At 28.2% G+C, this 22,877-nt stretch overlaps 3 protein-coding genes across 3 annotated transcripts; 1 reads left to right on the top strand and 2 right to left on the bottom strand.

Annotated features, from left to right (window-relative positions):
• Positions 1-17,869: 17,869 nt before the first annotated feature.
• On the bottom strand, positions 17,870-18,403 carry K444DRAFT_633111 (uncharacterized protein; the record flags this gene model as incomplete). The annotated part of the gene is made up of 1 exon (XM_024883575.1): positions 17,870-18,403. One exon carries the CDS (start codon positions 18,401-18,403, stop codon positions 17,870-17,872), a length of 534 nt encoding a protein of 177 aa, XP_024732996.1.
• A 234-nt stretch (positions 18,404-18,637) lies between these two features.
• K444DRAFT_536545 (Rhodanese-like protein) lies at positions 18,638-20,361 on the top strand (the record flags this gene model as incomplete). The annotated part of the gene is made up of 4 exons (XM_024875386.1): positions 18,638-18,828; positions 18,878-18,945; positions 18,997-19,207; positions 19,257-20,361. The coding sequence occupies 4 exons, from the start codon at positions 18,638-18,640 to the stop codon at positions 20,359-20,361; spliced, it is 1,575 nt and encodes a 524-aa protein (XP_024732997.1).
• A 468-nt stretch (positions 20,362-20,829) lies between these two features.
• K444DRAFT_72109 (uncharacterized protein) lies at positions 20,830-21,630 on the bottom strand. The gene has a single exon (XM_024888511.1). It carries the CDS (start codon positions 21,518-21,520, stop codon positions 21,002-21,004), a length of 519 nt encoding a protein of 172 aa, XP_024732998.1. The 5' UTR covers positions 21,521-21,630; the 3' UTR covers positions 20,830-21,001.
• Between the last annotated feature and the right edge of the window lie 1,247 nt (positions 21,631-22,877).

Raw genomic sequence — 22,877 nt, forward strand, 5'->3', positions numbered from 1 at the left:
TATAAATAAGAAAGTATTTCCTTTTTCTTTACTAATAAGTACTAATAGTTTAACTAAATTATTTCCTAAGTTTAAAAAAAAGAATTTAATTATAACTTAAAAGTATAATTTAAGAATATCTAGAAAATAATAAGAAATATCTAGTTTACTAAATAAGAAAGAAATAAAAGAACTAGCTAACTAGAATTTATATATAAAAGTAAGTAAGTTATATTTAGAGAATCTAAATAGCTATTTTGCTTTAGAGGAAATTATATTAGAATTACTAATATTTTAGATTCTAGAATTAATAAATAATACTAAGATTTAGCTATAAATAGTATTTCTATTAATATTATAACGGGTTTCTTATTAAGAAAAAAGAGAAAAGAAATAGAAATAGTTAAAAAGGTTTTCTAAAAACGAGCTAGAATAGAAAAAAAGCTATTTTATATAAAAGGCCAGAAAAATACTACTTTAAAAAGTAATAAATAAAGAAATAGCCTAACTAAGAATATAGATATTAATATTTCTGGAAATAAATAAAACAAATTAGAAATCTAGTATATTTTTAATTATAATAAGTATAGGATTTCTAAAATTAATAATATTTTAATAAAATTACTAAAGAAAATAACTATTTTATTTCTAAAAATTTAAAAAAAAACGAGAATATTTATTAATACTTTAAAAATGTCAAATCTAGCTATTATATTTTAGAACTAATAAATTAAGAATAATATTTCTTATTTTACTATTTTATAAATAGGAAATACTATTATATTAAATATAATTAAATATATTAGAAGATTTATAAAGCTAGTAATTACGGCTTATATAATAAATAAAATATTTAAGGAATTAGAAATACTAGTTTAGGTATTTAATATTAATAGAATTATTTAATTTAAAGATAATAGTATTAATATTCGAATATTATTAGTTTATAAATATATTATATAATTTTTATATTTCTAATTCGTATTTCGAAAATCTTAAGAAAATATTAAATATAAAGAAATAATTAATATTAGAACTAAAGTTAATATTTTCTCTAAAAAACTTTTAGAAATATTTATAAAATAATAATATATAATACTATAGATTATTAAATATTTATTATTATTAGAACTAAATTTGGATTTATATAAATAATAAAGTTTAAAGCTAAAGTTATAAATAAAATAAAATATAAAGATATATTTTTTCTCGTTAAAAAAGCTTTAAAGATTTTATTTAATTAATTATTTTTAATAAAAATAATAGTTTATAGAATAAAAGATTTACTAATCTTAAAAATAACTAGAATACTTATATTATTATAATTATTTTATTTTTAAAGAATATTAGGAAATAGAAAAAAGTAATAATTTAAGAATACTAAGCTTCTAGAATTAAGAAATTAAGTAATATAGAATAGGAAACTATAAATAAAAAGGAAAAATAAAGTCTAGTATTATAACTAGTAATAATATTAAAGAAAATAGAAAAATACCGAAATTTCTTACTAATTCTTTTATTTTAGATTTAGGAATTTAGGAAATTAATAATATTTTTAGGAAAACTAAAGTAGAAAAGGCTTTAGTTAAAGTATTATTAAAAGTAGTTTCGGATTTAATAGAAAAAGAAATAAATAAAAATTAAATAAAGATATTTCTAAAAAAGAAATAGAATAATATCTTTTAATAATAAAGAAATATATTCCCAAAGCTATAGAATATAGAACCCAAGACTAGAAAGAATTCTGGAATATATAGGAGCTTAAGAAAAACATATTAGAATACTAGATAAAAAGGCACTTTTTATATCTAAATAGAAAGAAACTAAATAAAAAGGTTATAAATTCCGGAGATTAAATTAAAAAAAGTAAGAAAGAAAATAACTATAGCTCTTAAAGAAAATAATAATAACTATAGTCTATTTTTAGTTATAAAAATATATAAGATAAAGAATAAAAAGATTTAACTAGTAAATACTAATAATAGAACTAGAAAAGGCCTTAGTAAATATCTAAACTAGTTTAAAAAATCTAAAACTAGAAAATATTTATAGAAATATATTAGAAAATATAAGAATTATCTTTTATTAAAGATATTAGCTATTTCGAGAGATTTATAACTTATTTTAGAATATTTTAAATAATTAGATATTAGAAACTAGTTTTAGGAAAAGAAACTAGTTATATTCCGAGAATTAATAATTAATTAAGAAAGTATAATTATATTTAATTAGAAAGAAATAAGAAAAGTCTATAAAAATATTAGCCTATTTATTCTAATTAAGACTATTAAATATAAGGCTTAGTAAAAAAAGAATTTCCTATATCCTAAAGCTTTAGTATTAATAATAATAAAAATATTATTAGAATATCTAAATTATAAAATTCTTAAGAAATATAATAGATCTTATTAAAATCTATAGTTTTTAATTACAAAAAATATTACTAGAATTTATAAACTAATTAATACTACTATAAAAATAAATTTAGTAATCTTATAAGATATTAATTTATTTCTATTTATTAATGAGATTTTAAAGGAATTTACTAAATATATTTATATTTCTCTAATTAATTTCTTTTTCGAATATAACTAACTTATACTAGATACTTATAATAGAGACTTAATTACCTTTATAATACTTTTAAAACTATTAAAAATAATTATATTATTTTTAGAAAGCTACTAATTTCGTTATATAGTTTATATAAATTATTATAATTATTCTAAAGAATCTATTTCCCAAAATTACTATATTATTTATTAATAATATTAGAGTTAAAAAACCTTATATAAACTATAATAAATAGCTTATTTTATCTAGTATTTAGTATTTTATATTCGAATACTTTTAAAATCTAGATATAATTCTAGATAAAATTAAATAAGCCAGAGCTAGTATTAGAAAAAAATTATAATTCTATTATAATAATATAGTTATTATTAGCTTTATTTATAGAATATTTAAAAGAAGTTCTTTAAGTTCAGGAATTACTAAAATCTTAAAATAAGAATATTATAATAATATAACTAAAAGTAAAGCATTTATTATTATATTTAAATTAAAAACTTTATAATTATTACTAAAACTATTTATTATTTAATAAAGAAAGATATAATATAGAAATAGAGTAATAAATAAATATAAGCTATATAAATTCTTTAAAAAAAAAGCTTATTATTATTCTAATATTCTATAAATTATATTATAATTTATTAGAAAATTAGAGAATAATTATATTAGTAGTAAATACTAGCTTGAATAAATAAAATAGAACTCTCAATTAATATAATAATAAAGAGAAAAAGATAATTATATAATATAAGTCTTGAATCTAAAATAATACTAAATAGAAATATAATACTACTAAAAGAAAATATAGAAAACTAATAAAATATCTATAAAAAGTATAATTCTAGCTATATAGAATTTATTTTATTTTTAAACTAGATATTAATATACTTATTATATAGCTAAGTAAAGCGGTTACGGATTTTCCTAAAGTTCTAGTTATTTACTAGCTAATATAAATTTAATTATTTGATTTTAAAATCAAGTATATTAAGGGAATAAAATATACTATTATTAATAAATTATTGAAATACCTATAATAAAAAAGTAATACTAAAAATAATAAGGATATTAATAAATAATTAGTAATAAAGCTTAATATTATTAGAATAATATCTATTAAATAGAAAGTTTAGTTAAAGGAAATAGTTTTGGTTTAGTTATATAATATTATTTTAAGGAATTAGATTTCTAAAACTTTTATTAGATATTTAGATAATAGTATTTAATTATTAGAAATTAATAATTAAAGCCTTATTATATCTGGAAATCAATTAATAATATTAAAAAATAATAATATTTAAAAGTTATATAGTAAAAACCGTAGTTTTTTATATATAACCTCTAGTAAAATAGTAAATAATAATACTAACTCTTATATTTTCTTTAATAAACTAATGTCTTTATTAGATTTCCTAGATAATAACTATTTCAAATAATACTAGAATATTATATAATATCTTATAATACTTTCTAAACCGGAAAAAATATCGAAAGCCGAGTTTTAAAAATTAAATAGAAAAGCTTTAAATTATAATATAAGAGATTAATTACTATAAAGAGTAATATCTAAAGTATATTTACTTTAGCTTATTATTAATAACTAAAAATAAAAAGAGATTATTATTAAAGAACTATATAATAAGATTAAATATATTAAAAGAAAGAATATTTTTTATTTAATAGCTAGCTATTATTACTAGAAATATTACTATAATTATATATGAAAATATATTAATATCTATAAAGTCTATTAATATAAGAATAAAATAAAATAAAATAAAGCTCTATATTTAATAAAAGCTATATTTATTTTCTATTATTTTAGAATTAATATAATTAAATTACTAGATTATAAAAAATATAACTTATTAGTTATTACTAGAAATAACTTTTTGGGATAAATTAAAACTAGACTTTTAAAGAACCTAACTAATAAAAAGATTACTAAGTTTATTTAGAAAGAAATTATTTATAAATATAGTTTATTTAAATAGCTTAAAATAAATAGTAGATCGGAATTCAAAGAAGTAATAATTCAAAAATTTAATAAGCTAGAAATTAATAGAATTATTATTTTGGCTTATAATTCTAAAGGAAATAGTATAATAAAAAGAAAATATTAATTAATTATTTAAGTATTTATTATATTTATAATAGATAAAAAGAAATCTTAAATAGATTTATTGTTATATATTCTATTTATTAATTAAATTATTATATATAAACTAATTGAATGTATTTTATTTTATATAATCTATAATAGAGAAATATATATAAAGTAAATATAAATAAGAAATAAAGATATTAAAGAAGCTAGAATAGAAAAGAATAGAAAATACTAAAAGAATTTTTTTTAATACTATTTACTAGATTTATTTAAAGCCCATTTCTAAAAAGAATCTAGTTCTTATATATAATATTAAACTAATAAATTAAGATAAGTTAAGAAATATAAAACTACTATATTATTAGCTTAGCTTATATAAAATAAGATATATGAATTAGCTAAAAGAATATTATATTCTAGAAAAGCTTAATAGTATTATATTTCAAAAAATATATACCGGGAATTAATTCAAATAATTTATTAAAAGAAATAGATTCTAATACTTTCCTAAAAACAAAATTAATAATAAATATATTTTTTTAAATAAATATAAAGTTAGAAAAGGAAATAGTAATAAATACTATAAATAAAATAGTATTTAGAAAATAAAAAAGCTACTAGTATTATTATATATATTCTAGAATTACTAGAATTAGAAAAAATAAAATATTTTTCTTTTATAAAGAATTAGAAGGAAATATCTAATAATAAAAGCTTTTTTTAATTTGAAATAAAGCTTATTACTTTTAATTCTTTATATATCTTTTATTTTTTTCTTCTAATTATTATTTATAGCCTTTAGAAAATATTATTATTAGATTACTATTCCAGAAATTAAACGAGCTTTAATAATATTTATTTTTTACTATTATTTAATTATTATTATTAAATAGTATTCTTAATATAAGATTTTATTACTAGATTTTAGAAATTAAATATAAAGTATTTCTTTTAGTATAAAAATAAATAGAAAGTCGAGAAGTTATTTTATAGATTCTTGATTTCGAACTATAATACTTTCTAGAAAATTCTTATAATATAAATAGTTATTATATATAGAAAAGAAAAAAAAAGAGGGCCTTTTATATATTTCTGGAAAGACAAGAATACTAAATTAAAAGCTTTTTAGAAGCTTTATTTACTCTTTTAGCTAGCTATTTTTGCGGCTTATACTAGTCTAAAGCTTAATTATAATACTTATAGATTTTAATTTTAATTTGAATTACTATTACAAGTTTACTTATAATATTTAAATAAACTTTCTAATTAGAAGTTATATATAAATAAAATAGCTAACTAGAAATCTTATAAAAGAAAAGGGAAACTTTATTAAATCTAATAGTTATTTCTGAAAATATTTAATAATATATAATTCTGGAAATTTCTTAAATATTAAATAAACTAGATCTATTTATTTAAAGCCTATTTTATACTAGGAAATTTACTTTTTCTTTAATATAACTATAGCTATTTTAAAAGTATATATTAAGGTTTAGTTAGTATATTATATATTTCTATTTCTATATAAAAAGAACTTCTCTTATATAGAACCTATTTTTTAATTATAATATTATCTCGTTATTAGAAACTAAATACTTTTTTTTTAAAAAAGCTAGTATAATTTATTAATTCTTACTATTAAATATTATTTAAATAATTAGAAAAATACTTTTAATTCTATATTTTTAATACTAATTTAGAATACTTGATTTTTTTATATTTTATATTAACTTTAATATTAATTATTTCAAATTTAATAGTAATATTATAAACCTTATTTAAATTATCTTATAATTCTTCTTTTTATAATTTTCGAAGCCTTTAATATTACTTTTTTAAATATAAATATTATTTTAAAATTCTAACTAATTAAATAGTTTTCTATTATATAAAATCGATTTTAATAAATACTAAATAAATGCAATTAGTTTTTAGAAGAAATATAGATTAGTTTCAGAAAAAGCAATATTTTATTTTAAGTTATTTTTTAATTCTATTATTCTAATTTCTTTTTTATTAATATTTATTTTATACTTTTTTAATATTTTTAATATCTTACTTTTTATATATTTCCTATATTATTTTTCTTCTTTAATACCATTTTTTGAATTAATAGAAATATCTCTAAATAAATAAAGAATTAGGATATATTTATATTTTTATTTATTTATTATTTTCTTCTATATTCTAATACTTTAAATATTATTATTATATTTATATTTCTATTATATTATTTTCTTATTTTCCTATTATTGCTATTTAGTTTAATTTACCTTAATTATTTCCTAGATTATATTTCTTTAAGTATATATATTTATATTTTTTTTTATAATAAAAGCCTAATTCTATATTTTATTTTCTATAATTATTTCTAATTTATAATTATATTATTTTAAATATATCTAATTATTAGATTTATTTCTCTTATTATATATATTACTATTTCAGCTTTTATTTTTTATTAGAAAAAAAGAAAAACTCGAATATATATAATACTTTTATATAATTTAAGTTTATTCTAATTTACTTTTTATTTTAAAAAGTATTTAAAAGAAATTCTCGTAATCTCAAAAACCTTTAATTCTATAACTTATAACTATTATACTAATAATATTTATATAACTTCTTTAAGAATAATAAAATAGCTAAAGAATAGATTTCTTAAATTAATAAAATATAATAGCTAGTTTTTATAAGCTATAGTATTATTAAAAGCCTATAAATTAATAATATTAAAGTTTAGAATATTAAAGGAGCTTAAATAATTATAAAAGGCTTATTAATATTTAAAAAAAATAGTTATAATTACTAAATTTAATATAAATATTCTAAATAAGCTAAGCGGTATATATAATAAGCTCTTAAAATAAAAAATCTTTATTAGAAATAAAACTAGACTAGAATTAACTAAAAAAGAATTAAAGAACTATTAAACTAATAATAAAGAATTCGAGAATATTATTAAAAGTATTACTAAAGGCAAATAAAAGAACCTTAATAAGATTAAAACTATAATAAATAGTCTAGAAACTAAGAATTAGAATAGAATTATATTATATAGTAAAGCTTTTAACTAATATATTAATAATATTTATTATAACCTTAGTAAAAATATATATAAGAAATTATATTTTTTTTAAAATAAAAGCTTTAGTATATAAAGTTATTTAGTTAATTAATAAAGCTATTTTAGGATATATTAAAAATAAAAAGTATTAGAATACTAATATATTTACTAAATTAGATATTATTAAAGTATTTAAGTATATTAAAACTATTTTGGAACTTGGAGAATTAGTTTTTAAGCTATTATTAGCTAATAATCTTAAGATTAGATAATATATTTTTAATATTTCCGGAATTCTAATTAAGGAAATTTATAATAATAAATCTTTTTCTGTCTTCTAATATAAGCCTAAAAAATAGGCCCTTATTATAATTTTAGCTTTAACTTAATTAGATCCAACTAATAAGAATAAAGCTAATTTAATATAGCCTAGTAATAATTCTACTAGTATAACTAGTTAAAAAGAATCTAGTAAAAAAGAAAAATAAGCTAAGTCTAAAACTCTTAATAAATAATAAAAATCCGAGTATTAGTCTAAGTATAAGGCTAATAAAATAAAGGAAAATATAGAAGAAATAAGTAAGAAGAAATCCTTTATTTTAAAGAGAAAGATACTATTTAGAAAAACTCTTGTAATTATATCTAGAATTAAAAAACAAAATATTAAAAATATTAAATCCAGAGAAATTAAAAATAATAAATATATCTATAAAATACTAGCTAAATAGAAGTTAATATTTACTTAGTAAAATAAGTGTATTTTTAAGGAAATATATAATAGTATTTGGGATTTATTTATAAGTAAAAATACTATAGAATTACTAATAAATTTCTTAAAGCTTATTATAAAAAATATATTTAATAGCTTACTAATTCTTTCTTTATTAATATAAGAGATATTTATATTATTAAGAATACTTTAAAGCTAGTTACTAAGATCTATAAAATTATTAAAAGCAAGAAATATATTTCTATTATTTAAATAAATAAGAAAATATAGGATTCCTTTTTAGAAAACCAGGAAATTAAGAAATATAAATATAAATATTATATTTCTAATTAATTTCGCTCAAATTTATAGCTCTAATTTAATATTATAGTTTCTATTTCTGAGTTTAATACTACTAATCTGGATATAAATAGTTATATTTATAAGAAAGATTACCTGAAATAAATTAAAAAGCTTAGTATTTAAAAGCTTTTAATATAAGAAATAGAAATATTATAATTTTATTTCTAAAAAGATAATATAATAAAGTATAGAAATCTAGGTAATAGCTATTTTACCTTAGTTTTTTAATTTTTAATAGCAGATCTATTAATATAACTCGGATCTTATAAGATATTAAATAAGTATTTTATTTATCTAATTATTTATTTTTAGCTAGCTAGATATTATATTTCTAAAAATATTAATTATAATTAATATAAAGATAATACTAAAAATCTAGCTATTACTAAAGCTTTAAATAGCAAATTCTATTTTAATAAAAAGTACTAAAATATTAGTTATATTTTTTTTATAAATTATAAAAAGGCTATTATATTTAATAAAAAATTCTTTAAAGATATTAATTATTTCTTTATTTCTAATAATTTTAAGCCGGAAATAGCTAAGGAAATAGGTAAGTATTTACTAAAAATAATAGAAGAAAAGATTTCGAATATAGTTTATTTAATTAGATAAATAAATGCTTTTAGTTAGATAATCTATAAGTCTGAAATTACAAATAAATAATAATTCTCGAATAATATAAAAACTAAAGAATAGCTTAATAATAATTTATTATTTAATAGGTCTTTTATTATAATTTCAATAAATCTAGTTATTATTAAAGATAAAATATATGAAAATAAAGTTTTTTATAAAATTATTAAAGTCTTTTATCTAGAGCTTTCTTTTTTTATTAAAGATTAATTTAAGAATATTATAAATAATACGAAATTTAAAGAAGCTATCTATTTAGAATATATTAGTATGATTTATAATATGATTTGCTATAATAAGCCTCTTTAATATCTAGTAGTAAAAGCAGAAATTAAGTAATAATTAAAGGCAAATACTAATTAATATAAAGAACTATATTAGATTTAATATAAGAATATAACTAAGCGGGTTTGAATTACTTTTAAGTAAATTCGAAAATATAAAATAAGATTATTTAAAAGTAATAAATCTTATTTTAGATATATTATAAAGAAATTAAATTAGCTAATAAAAAAGAATTCTAATTATTTTATTATTTCGGATTCTAAATAGGATTTTTCTATTAGTTTTAGTATTTAGGAAACAAGTATAAATAAATAAAAAGTTAGATATAATATAATAAGTTATATTTTCTAAAAATTATATTATTTTAATAGTTTTAAGGTTTTAGTTATATAATAAAAGCTATAGCCTTTTATATATAACTTATAGGAATTATATAAAAAAGCTAGTTTTTTTATAGTTCTAGAAAATAATTCCTTTTTAAAATTTAGTTAATTAAGCTTTTATATATTATATACTATTTATATTTTACTATTTATACTTTTAATCTTATTATTTTATTATTAAATCACGTTTTATATTCTGGTATATTTTATATAAGTTTTTATTTTATTATAGTTTCTTTTCTATAATAAATATAATATAATTTTAGGATAATAGTAATTTATAAATACTAGTATTCTAATTAATTATAAGAATAGAAAATTAATCTAGTTAGATAATTAGCCTAAAAAAAGAATTAGAATAAGGTTCTAATTATTATATATAAGAACTTGAAATCTAGAAAAAGTAACTAATATTAAAAAAATATAAATAAAAGAAATAAAGCTATAGTTATAAATAAGTTCTAGAGATCTCAGATTATAAAAAAAAAATTCCTTTATTCTTTTTCTAAGTCAAGCTTAGAAAGCCATATATAGTAAAAGAATTAAGCTCGATTCTATAAAGAAATATAAGTAGCTTTAGGAAATATAGAGGTTTTTCCTAAGCCAGAAATAGAAATATTAAAAATATATTATTTAAAAGAAAGCTATAAAATCTAATTAAGGCCTATAATTAATATTATAAATATTTTACTAGCTATTTTCTAAATAAATTTATAGAAAAAGAGAATCTTTTTTTTATAATATTATTTTTCGAGATTAATAAAGAGCTAAAATTATAATAAAAGAATAAGTTTATTTCGGGTAAGTAATAGCTAAGAAAAACAGAGCTATAATAGCTAGTAAGAGTTTTATTAGAGAAGTTTAAGAATTTTATAAATATCTTTTTAAAAAAAGTATTAAATATCTTATTCCTATATTAATTATATAATTATAGGATTTAAATTAATAATCTTAAAGGCCTGGAAAGCCTAGAATATTTCCTGCTTTATTAATAGTTAACCTATAAGCTATAAGAGGTCAAGTATTATATAGTAACTATATACTAATAGTTATATACAGGTTCACGTAACTATATTCCTGTAATTAAGCTTTGGCCACTCGTACTACACCTCTCTTTTTTCTTAATTCATCTATATTATTATTATAATATAATAATAACGTTTTATTATAATATTAAGTATTTCCTTAAAAAAACTTCTAATAAGGCTTTATTAAATCAAGCTAGTTTTCTTTTATATTTCCGATTATTTTTTATAAAAAAGGCTAATAGAGCTCTTTAATTCTATATTAATTATTATAAGCTAAATAATTTAATATAAAAGAATTATTATTTTCTTTTCCTTATTTATAAAACTCTTATATAACTAGCTTAAGCTAAAATCCATATAAAGCTAAATATTTAGTAAATATTCTATTAGATTTAAATAGACCCAGAATTAGAAAAACTTATAATATTTCATATAAGATATAGGGCTTATAAATATAAAGTTCTTTAGAAAAGCCTAACTAATAATTCTATTATATATTAAAGATATATAAATAATTATTTTTTTAATTATTTTAATATTTTTTATATAATTCATTTAAATAATTTCCTAAAATATAAAAACTATATATAAAAAGTTCTTTAATAGCTATAAAATACTAGCCTTTAAGTAAATATTAAAAAATCAGAGTTTAAAGTTATTTATATAAAATATCTAGATTTTATTATCTCTATTAAAGATATTAAAATAAATTCAGATAAAATAATAATTATTAAAAACTAGTAATTACTAATAATAATTACAGAAATATAAAACTTTCTAGGCTTTTATAATTTTTATTAGTATTTTATTATAGAATATAGCTATATAGCAAAGCCCCTAATAGTTCTAATATATAAAAGAGTTTTATATAAATAAATAAATTAGTATTAAAAAGGTTTTACTAAACTAAAATAAGCTATATTTTTAGTACTAATTTTATATTACTATAATTCAAATCTTTTTATTATAATTAAAACAGATATATTAAATAGAGTTATAGCCGGTATTCTTTTATAATAAGATTTTTAAATAGAATTTTAGTATCCGGTAGTATTTTTTTCTAAAATTATATAATTAGTAAAACTAATTTATAATATTTATAATAAAGAGATAATTACTATTATTTTCTTTCTAATTAAATAATAAATAAAGCTAAAAGGCTTATAAGAGATATCTTTTATAATTTATTTAAATTACTAAGCTTTTAAATACTTTATAACTATAAAAAAGCTTTTAGTAAAATAAGCTTATTAAATAAAATATTTTTTCTACTATTATTTTAAACTTATATATTAGATAAATAAGTTAAATAAATAAGTAAATACTCTAAATAGAAAATATAAGAATATAATTACCTAAAATAAAATAATAATAGCTTATTAAACCCAAATTTTTCTCTTATAATAAAAGATTAATAATAATATTATACGAGATCTCTAATTAGCTCTAATTAAGGCCTTAATAAACCCGGCTTAGAAAGAAATCTAATATAATAATATTTAATTTATAAATAAGCTATTAAATAAAAACCGAGAATTACTAAAGTTAGAAAAGCTATGAAATAAGGCAAGAAATAAAAAGAAAGATATTTAAATATTATAAGGCGGCCTTTTCTTATAATATAATAATACCCGAAATATTCTTATATACTATTTTTATTTAGAAGATATATATATAGCTCTTAATAAAATATTTAGGAAAAGCCAAGCTTTAATAGTTTTTTTAGGCCTGCTATTACTAGCCAGGCTAGAAAACAAATATTAAGTAATATAGAAATAATTATTATATCTATTAATAATTATATATTTATTACTAGTTTCTAACTATTTCTAGTAATATATATTAGTAGATTTTAAAAAATATCTAGAGAATAGAAATAAATATAATATAATAATAATCTTTATTAATTACCTAAATAAATATCCTATTATAATTTCCGTTCGAAATATAATTATAGCTAAAGAATTAATATTTCTTTTCCTTATTTATATAATTTACTAAATTAGTATTCTAGAAATTATAATATCTAATTAAGGGCACTAATTTATATTAGATTTCTAGAGTGAGTTTTATAAATATATTAATATAAAGCTTAAGTTATTAATTACTAATTATTTCTAAACTAATAGCTAGATAGAGATTATTAACTAGTATTTTAATTAATAGTTATATCTCTATATAAACTATTATTAGAATAATTGAAATAAATAAATAATAATAATTAATTACTAGCAAATAGCTCTAGTTTATAAGACTATAAGCTAGTTTTTATTTCTTATAAAAAAGGGCTATAAATTACAAATATTATTTAATTAAAAAACCCAAATATAATTAGATATCCCGAAAGAAGAATTAAATAAATAAAAGGTAAAGGCCCTAGTAATATAGCTCTATAAATTATAGTAAATTATAGTAAAAGATATAAGAGAATATAATATAAATATAAGAATATTATATTATTTAAGCTAATAAATACCGCTAATTAATAGATTTCGAAATAGGAAATAAAGTATAAATTACTATTAAATACTAAAAGAATAATTATTTGAGCTATAAGCTAGTTTATTAAATAGAAGAATTATATGAAATTCTGGAATAAATAAAGTATTTCTTTAAGCTTAAATTACTAGAATTAATAAGAATATATCCGGTATTTTATATAGAAAAGCTATATAAAAATCTAGATAATTCTCTTTCCGGATAAGCGAATTCGGAGCCTCTATTACTAGAACTATAAAACAGAGAAATAAAGTATAAAATTCAAGAAGTACTAGTAATAAAGCTATTTTATAGAAAGCTAAAATATTAAATCTAGTAAAAAGAATAGAATCCAGATCCGGAATAATATCCTATATTCTTATTAAATAATAGTATTCTAGCTCTTTAGAGCTTTTATAATAGGAACTTTAAATAGCTAGAACCGTTTCAGAATCTCTTTTATTAATTAGACTATACTAAAAATAATATATTACTAGAACTATATAATATAAATAGAAATTCTTTAAGTTATATATAAAAGATCTCTGGCTTTTAATATATAACTTATAATTTAAGAATTTAATAAAGATTTTTAAAGCTTAGAAATAAACTTATTTTAAGAAAGAAAGTAATATTATAGTTATTATAATATATAATACTAGTAGAAATTAAACTAGAACTAGTAAAATATCTAATATCTAAATAAGGTATCTAGTATCTAAATATAGTATTTATAATTACCTAATAGTTATATATAACCCCGAGCTTAAGCTAGTATATAAACCCATATATAGCTTATAATTATTTAGATCCGAGGCTTTTTCGAGATCTTTTTCTCTCTTTAGCTTTAAATTATTAAAATAGAAATAATCTAATTATATTTTCTAGACTCTAGATCTTATATTTATAATAAAAGATATATTATATAATAAAGGCTCCGGTTTTTATTATATAATTTAGTAAAGGCTTTTAGCCAAATATATAAATCGGATCTCGATCTATTATATTTATATACCAAATATTTCTATTATGTGGCACTAGTTACGTGGTGTCATTACACGTGACTTAGTATATAGCCAGTGCTTTTAGTCTGGTATATAGCCTTTAGCTCAATTCAAGCTCTTTACTACTACTATAATATTACTTTATTATAATAATTTCATATATATTATATAATAATATTATATATTTCTAGTAAACTAATAATTATATAGTCTAATTTAATTAAATTATTTAAGTATTATAATAATTATATTTTATTTAAGCTAATTATAAATATTTATAAATATTTGAAATACCTTAATTACTTTTTTGATATACTAGTTCGGTATTAATTGATCTATGGGCAGAATTGATGGATCCGGGCAATGGGACGAATGCACCATGGGGATGGAATGAGGCTTATCGAGCTTCTGCTCGAAGTCTCCGGTGAAGGTCAGCTTGTCCCTCAATCCTTCTCCTCGACTCACCTCATCATCACACACCACATTCTCATTCTTCTACTCCGCGCACCACAGCATGTTTCAATCCCACCCTCCCCTCCGAAATAATCGGTTTCCATGCCGAGCTCAGCGGATCACGCTTTGAAGCTCGCATTGACATTTTGGCGGGGTCATTCTGGAGCTTCTCTCTGGGTCCGCAGTGCAAGCAGGGTGTCGAAACAGCGGGGCTGATGCAACTCTGCAGCGCAGCACATTGCATTGCAGCTGCGGCCCCGCGCAGGGCAACCGTGTGTTGCTGTGGAGAGCTCGGGTCCTCTTCTGCGCAGCTTGCAACGTATTATTATCGCTTGATCGCTGATCGTCTTTGAGGGAGGATACAAGTAAATCTGCCCTCAGCGCGGGGACATGTCAACTTTAAGCTTGGAGATCTGCTCTTCAAGCTCCAGGCAAGGGAGTGAAGGCGGCATAGGGTGAAGGAAGGTGGGGTGGGAGCTGGGATGCTTGCCGCCAAGCTCTTCCCGTGACCTCGCGCATCCTGGTTGGTGGCGTTTGTTTACGGTCGGCTTTGGGTTGGCGCTGAACACGTCCACTTTTGCCTTTTCCTTCCCGCGTTCACGCCGCACAAACATCGCCGACAACTCCCGATGTTTGCACTGCAGAGACGTGGGAGGTGCAGCTCGAATCATCCGATGCAAGCGCCGTGAACCCCGCTGACTGGCAGGCTGAAATGGATGTCTTGGAGGGGTTGTTGGGGGGAGGGGGGTTTGATTGGTGGGGGAGCGTGTTTCATGGTGAAATTGTGCGAATGTAAATAGAGATAAACGCGCAGGTGGGGAGCGTGTGAGGTTGTGAGCTGATGATTGAAGCTTGAAGCTCGAAACCCCAAGGTGGAGCTCTCTTTGCGTCTGCGGAGAAGCTCCCAGATTCCGCGGAAGAAGGATCGAGATCCTTTGTTGTGAAAGATGGGACTCTGAGAGATTGACATCATGTAAACAACGATCGCGTCTTCTCGTGTTTGAGACTTCGCAGCTGCCGTGAGGTCGTGATATCAGAAATGGTCAGGTCCTGCTTGAAGGTTTAGAGTGATGATGTCAGGAAAAGAAGCGTGATCGAGAGCTGGAGGGCGGATCGAGGGGTGCGAGTTGTGTTTCCTGTTTGGGCTGGGAGAGGGAGAAGCGGACGAATTGGGAGCGGGGAGGAGTGGGGCCAACTGGGACAGCGGGAGAAGTGGTCGAATTGGGACAGCGGGAGGAGTCGACGAATTGGGACGGCGGGAGAAGTGGGGACGCAGTATTTACTTACCGTATTACCCTGGGTTGGTGTGTTTCGTAAGGCGGGATAAGGATCAGCAGGGACGGGCTGGTGGCGAGAGCGGCGCAGTAAGGGAACGTTTTCCGGATGCGGATGCGGCTGCAGGTGAGGGAGAGCTTGTCCTGGAAGCTCGCTTGTAAATTTACGAGCACCGGATCATGGAGCAGACGAAAGAGTTTATTTGGATGGACCATGTCTGAAGATGGTCCGGCATGGACAAGCAGCTGACATCAACCCGAATGATCAGATCATTACCGTAGAAGATCATGCTCAAGATTTGTGTTCCCGCTTGTGTTCCTCCTTGCCTTTCCCTTCTTCTATGATTCCGTCTGACGGCGGCACGGGTGGAGCTGGCTGGCACTGGCTGGCACTGGCTGGCGCTGGCTGGCAGTTGAGGCTGAGCTGACTCTTGAGACTGGATACGTCTGAGCAACACCATTGGCTGATCGCGGCCCGCGGCTCGCTTCTGAGCCTTCTCGCCAGTGGAGTGGACGACGCTGCGAGCCCGTCAAGCCATCGCTGCACGGCATGACCGAGCCTCAGCCTTCTCGGTTCCCGTTGGCCTGGCCACGCGCACCGCGTCGTACAGATCTCGCCCGGCGACGATCAAAGATCGTGGCGGCTACGCAGATTGAAGATATTTCATTTCTATTTCTGCACACAGGGAATAATGGCGAACAGCAGACCAGATCACCAGGAGTTTTTGGCGGCGCTTGAGACTGCCAAGGTGGTGGCATCTCCCTTGCCTCGCCGTGGCCTCGCGCTTGCTGGCCGAATCCTTTCGCTTTCCTTACGTGAGCACCCCCGCCCTTAGCTGGACACGCATATACGGTTCGAGAGTGCGCGATACGCCGGAGGAAGAGAACAGCTGATCGTGGAACTATTGGTCTTTGCCAGATGCACCTCTCAATCCTGAATGGGAAGCGTTGCGGGGAATTAATTCTGGATTTGGGGAGAGTGATGATGCAATTGAGCGTGGTGGTGGGACGCGATTGTCAATATTTACATCGCGTAAGCAAGCTTCACATGGGGAAGCTCAGCCCTCGGCAGAAAGTCAAGACGGTGATCTCTGGAAAGCATGACATGACGCTATTCGCCCTTGGGTGCATCAATCAAGATTTGTGAGAAACTGTTCAAAGAATCTGGGGTTGCATAAACGAATTCATTGCAGACACGGGGTTTTGCTCATCATTTACATCCCGGCAACGAGCTCTATATCAGCCCAAGCCATGTTCATAAACCACCAAAGCTCCCAAAGCTCACCAGAAATGCTCCGACGTGAACAACGCCTTTGCCAGGATGCTATCAGTGCGCACAACGGCCCACAAGTCAGTATGTGTCATGCAAAAATCTAAGGGACTGTAGTTTGCTTTTTTCTTTTTTTCTTGGCGGTTTCCGTCCCTCTTGCGTTCTTATCAACAGCTGCAAGACACGGCGCAAGCTCTGCATGATTCGCAGCAACAACAACAACTCCCTCTGCCTCCTTCCGCCTGCAAATAAGCCGCCCTCAGCATCGCTCGCCCTTTGCACGCAGCAAGGTTTTTGGTCCTCCTCCCCTGCCGTCGCTGGAGGCATATCCCCGCTCAAACGCTGCGCTAAAATGCCCGGGCGACAACCAGGACAGCAGCTGTAGCGACCGACCTAGGAATCTCCCCGACAACACAGCTGCCCGGCCCACAATCCACCAAACCCAACCAGCTTCCCAGCTCTTCTCTTCTCTCCCGCTCCGCCCTGCCCTTTTATCTTCACGTCGTCCGCACTCTTCCTGCTTCATCCTCATCCCCCTCTGCTGGAGCTTCTGCATCGAAGGGCCTCCTCCCCGCCCGCTCGCATGTACCTCTTCGACGACAACGGGCCTCGACACAATACTAACCCCGACAGGACGCCACCATCTCGACCCTCGCCTTGACCCGGCAAACCAGAACCTCGCAGACCAGGGCCTCGATGTCTTTGACATCCCAATAGCCCTCCGCCAACCTCGACCTCTCTCCAGGTCGTACTGGGCTTGAAGTTGTACAACCGGGACTGTTGGACCTGCCATCTCCAGCTCTCGCTGTCGTCCTCTAATTCAGCCTTCTGGAGCCTCAGCTCAGCAGTTGATACCCTCGATCCAGATTCCCTGCAGCGGAATCCTCTCGAATACAGCAATTGATTGAACCACGACGGCTTCAGAACAGTACTACCTCCTCTTATCATCCACATCAATATGGAGGCTTCATCACCGTTAGCTGCCATGCAGGCAACCTCCTTCATGCAGGGCTGGGGCCGTAACGACATGTATACTTCGCATCCTCATGCACATCTTTCTGCTGGCAATGGCTTTGGTCCTGGGGCATTCGACTTCCGAGATCTCAGCATGAAGAGGTCGAATAACCCAGACTACTTCCAAATCAAGCCTATTCGCGGATCGTCTCCGACAGCTAGTCTGGCGGCAGATCTCTCCCAGAACTTTCACATTGATATGAGGTTTGCAGAATCCAATTCTATCATCTGTGGACTTCGCTGACGTTACCAGCCCTCAATTGCCAACGCCTCGTCGATCGCTCTTCACCTCGAACCTATTTGGCACAATTGATGGACGGGGTAAGAATGGTACATTTGGCAGATGGTAGATAAGGTGTTAACAATATGCAGAATGCGTTACGACGCCTCCTCTCCCATCATCCTCGCCGGGACCGCTGAACGAACGGATGGACATTTCTCCCCTTCCTCACAAGCAACCATACTTTGCACAAATAGAGGTCCAATCTCCCACGCCAGGGCATACCGCAGATGAAATTCTGATGCCGTCATCGCCGCCTCGGCCTGCATTTTTGGAGGCTCCGAAACCTTCCCATGGCGTCGAGTAAGCTAGATTGTACATTCCCGTCGAACATTTGCTAATTAAATTACAGGCGAAGAAAATCAATCCTGGTTCGGCCAACCCTTCAAAGAACAAAAGGATTCTCTACCAATTCAATCCCAAGTCGAACTCAAGACCAATTGCCTCCCTTCCGCTTTGGTGCTGGAAGCAGCAAATTGTCAACGGCGACCTCGATGACATTGGGCGAATGTTTTATGGAATCACCTCCACAGGAACGTAGACCACAGTCTGCGAACAGCCCTTCAGCGTCGATCATGGGCCCATCCAAACCGAGCAAACCATTTGGAAGCATCAGTTCGTTGAGAAATGGATCTCCAATTGGCAACCACAACCGAAGGCCTTCCAATCCGTCAATTCGGCCCAGGAAGCAGTTTCGTCGGTCCCTGAGTATGTTCGAGCACCCGGGGGATGTCATGAAGGGAAAGAATGACCATCCTCCGAGCAATCTCCATACGGTGATGGATATTGATGAGCTTCACATGCCGGCGTTGCCACATTTCTTCCAAGAAGGCCAGCCAGACAGCATTCCCAGGATCACCAGAGACACCCTTCTGGAAATCCTTGATGGAAACTACGACAGCCAATTTGATCAACGCATGATCATCGATTGTCGATTCGAGTATGAATTTGACGGTGGTCATATCGATGGCGCTGTCAACTACAACGACAAGGAATTACTCACTGGCCAACTCTTCGAGCAAAGTCTTTCTGGCAAAACTTTACTAATCTTCCACTGCGAATACTCTGCACACCGGGCACCCATCATGGCTCGTCATGTACGCAAACAAGATCGCTCTACTAATGCGGAACACTACCCGAAGCTCACCTACCCCGAGGTGTACATTCTGGATGGTGGATACAGTTCTTTCTTCGCCGAGCACCGAAGTCGATGCTTCCCGCAGAACTACGTTGAGATGGACGCCAAGGAGCATGCTTACACCTGCGAGAGAGAGATGGGACGTCTCCGCCAGACCAGGAAACTCAGCAGGGCACAAACTTTTGCTTTTGGACAACATGGGCAGATAGACGACAGCCCGACCGCACCCGCTCGATCCAGGACAACAGGTGGTGATCTCTTAATGACAGGAATGACTTCCCCTCTGCCGGGTCACGCACGACGTATGGTCTCATACTAATATTTGCATTGACATGGCGTTTGGCATTTCTCGGGCGTTTCTTTTTGGTCTTCGATCTATACGGGTATGGCGGGCTTGTACCTGACTTTGCCTCTACCTTTCCCCCTTCGACGCTCGCCTGTTTGGTCCCTATCGGCGAGTTGTCCTTCCGCTTCATCTTCGAAAGATCGAAATTTGCGGATTCTTACTATTTGCTCTCGCGGATTGGCGTGCATATTGCATCGGCATACTTTTGAGTTAGCAACAGCGCCTTATATCATCTCGATTCTCTCGTCCTCCGAGGCGAGAGATCGATAGCGTTACCCCTTCTTGGATCAGGAATCCTGGACCACACTCTTTTGATGGCTGATGCCAAACACAACAAAACAAACGAAAGAAAAATACATATTGAGACGATCGCATATGATAAACATCACGATCAACCGAAACCGATTACAAACTTTTTCCTTACGAATCTCGTCTTTGTCGCCCGACGACGATTCTCCCTCTTCGGAGGCTCTCGAACGAAACTCGATTCTCGAAAAACACACATCACATCACAGAACGTACATATCCATGGCGCCGCAGCATCGAAATTTTTCGAATTGAAATCCATGAATACTTGTTTCGCTTCCTGTTCTCTATTCCCCATACTTCCGTCTTAATCCCCCTGGGCACAACTTTTGCATTTGGTCCGACTGTCTCGCGAGCATACGGTCTGCTTTCTTCTTGGCTGCATTTGGTACTTTGCATTGAGAGGATGGAGGGGGCAGCATGGCAGAGATGGAAAAGCGGGACTGTTAGGAAGGCGTGCATGGGAAGAAGATGGGCTGGGAAAGTGCAGTGTTTGTTTGACAGAGACCGGACTGTCTGATCTCAGCTGTATGGCTGGTACGAATTGTATTGGCTTGAGACATGGAGGGCATTGTGCTGAGTGGGATTCATCAATGGATGGATGGCTGAACGGCAGTCGCTGTTCATATCGAGAAGAAGACAGAAACCTTTTTGAAGCATATCTCTCCCTGGTCCTTGGCGTGATTGAACGCATTGCATTGGAGCAAGTTGCCCATGCTCTCGTTCTTCTGTTGCTAGTGCCATGATACTCAACACCTTCGTTCTCTTCACAGCGTGTCCTTCTCGGATCTTGCTTTTTCTCAAAATGGCTCCCCTCGCCTCCCATACATAACTCATATTACAGCACCAAGAGTCAGTCCCACCCTTATCAAAATTAGCCTCACGTCACGACCTGTATATCATATGCCGTCCTCTTTGTTGAAATGGAGATAATCGTATTCCTACCAACTCACTCTCAGATTCGCATGCATCTTCATCGCTTTCCCTTTCCCCCTGCTTTGTTCTATACTATTCCATACTATGCTATGCTATACCTACCTCTAACCAGCACGTTCTCAACCTCAACTTCAACCCCGGGTGTTTTATTTTGTTTGTTTTTACTTAGATATGATGATATGATATGATATGATATGTCTAATTTAATCTCACACGTCATTATCTGAGCCAAGAGAGGTGGGGTTCTCGACTTTACTGCATTATCGTTGATTTTTGGTATCTAGCGTCCGGTTAAGGGCCACTAGTCGAAGGGGTGCTACGCCACCAGGAGCAATATATCGGGAATCGAACCCGACTTACCAGCCACCCTACGTTAAGTTGTTTCGGACTATACAGGCAGGCCTGCCCTTGTAATACTAGGAAAGGGAGGTGCAGTATTGACCATCGAGGATATTCATTTTTTTTTGTAAGGGATATAGGTTCATTTTTAGGAATAATTTAACCCGCAAGTGCGGTCATTCTTCGTCAATAAAGGGATCTGTCAGGTCCTCCACGGAGTTTGCCACAGTTTGCCCTTTATTTTTGCCTTGTACTTGATCATTTTCCATGTCCTCTTCTTCCGATTCCTTACTCGGTGGTTCCGTGCGGATTAGGCACTTCGGACCTTTCCGTAAGCTTAGAGTTCGCGGGTTCTCCTTCCAAAGGGACAGAAATAACGATTCGTTATAGTGCTTATTTCGGTAGATCTCATTTTGAGCCAGTACTTTTTTTGCTTAGGATTTGTTTCCGTAATATTGTTCTGAATACTAGGACAGCTACTTCCGGGTTTCCACAATTGGTACGGCTCTTTCCATGCAACTGATAGGTAGCACTTCTATAGACACCATATTGCGGTCCTAAAAATAGCATTCCAGCGTCTTCGTTCTATTGAGCTTTTCTCCTTACCCCAGCCCAGGGCCATTAGGGCAGTTACTCCGTCCATATCGGATGGCCATATCGCTGGTACTTTTGAACCCAGATATGCCCAGACTTCGTCCATTTCTTGCATTACTGCAGTTGCAGTCTCACATTCAATGAAAATATGCGTTTTCGTCAAGCTACACCCATGTAGTGGGCAAACTTGTTGGTCAAGAGGGATCCAGTGAAGTTCGTGGCCTGTCGGTACCTTATCATGAAGTAATCTCCATAATAAGTCCCCAGCTTTGGGGATTGTCAGGCCATTTCTCACAGTTGCCCATAGTCTTGTT

Source organism: Hyaloscypha bicolor (genome assembly GCF_002865645.1).
Source record: "Hyaloscypha bicolor E unplaced genomic scaffold K444scaffold_122, whole genome shotgun sequence".
NCBI lineage: Eukaryota > Fungi > Ascomycota > Leotiomycetes > Helotiales > Hyaloscyphaceae > Hyaloscypha > Hyaloscypha bicolor.

Coding starts and splice junctions, on each gene's coding strand:
- K444DRAFT_72109 (XM_024888511.1), bottom strand. CDS start 21,520: ATGGGAGGCGAGGGGAGCCATTTTGAGAAAAAGCAAGATCCGAGAAGG.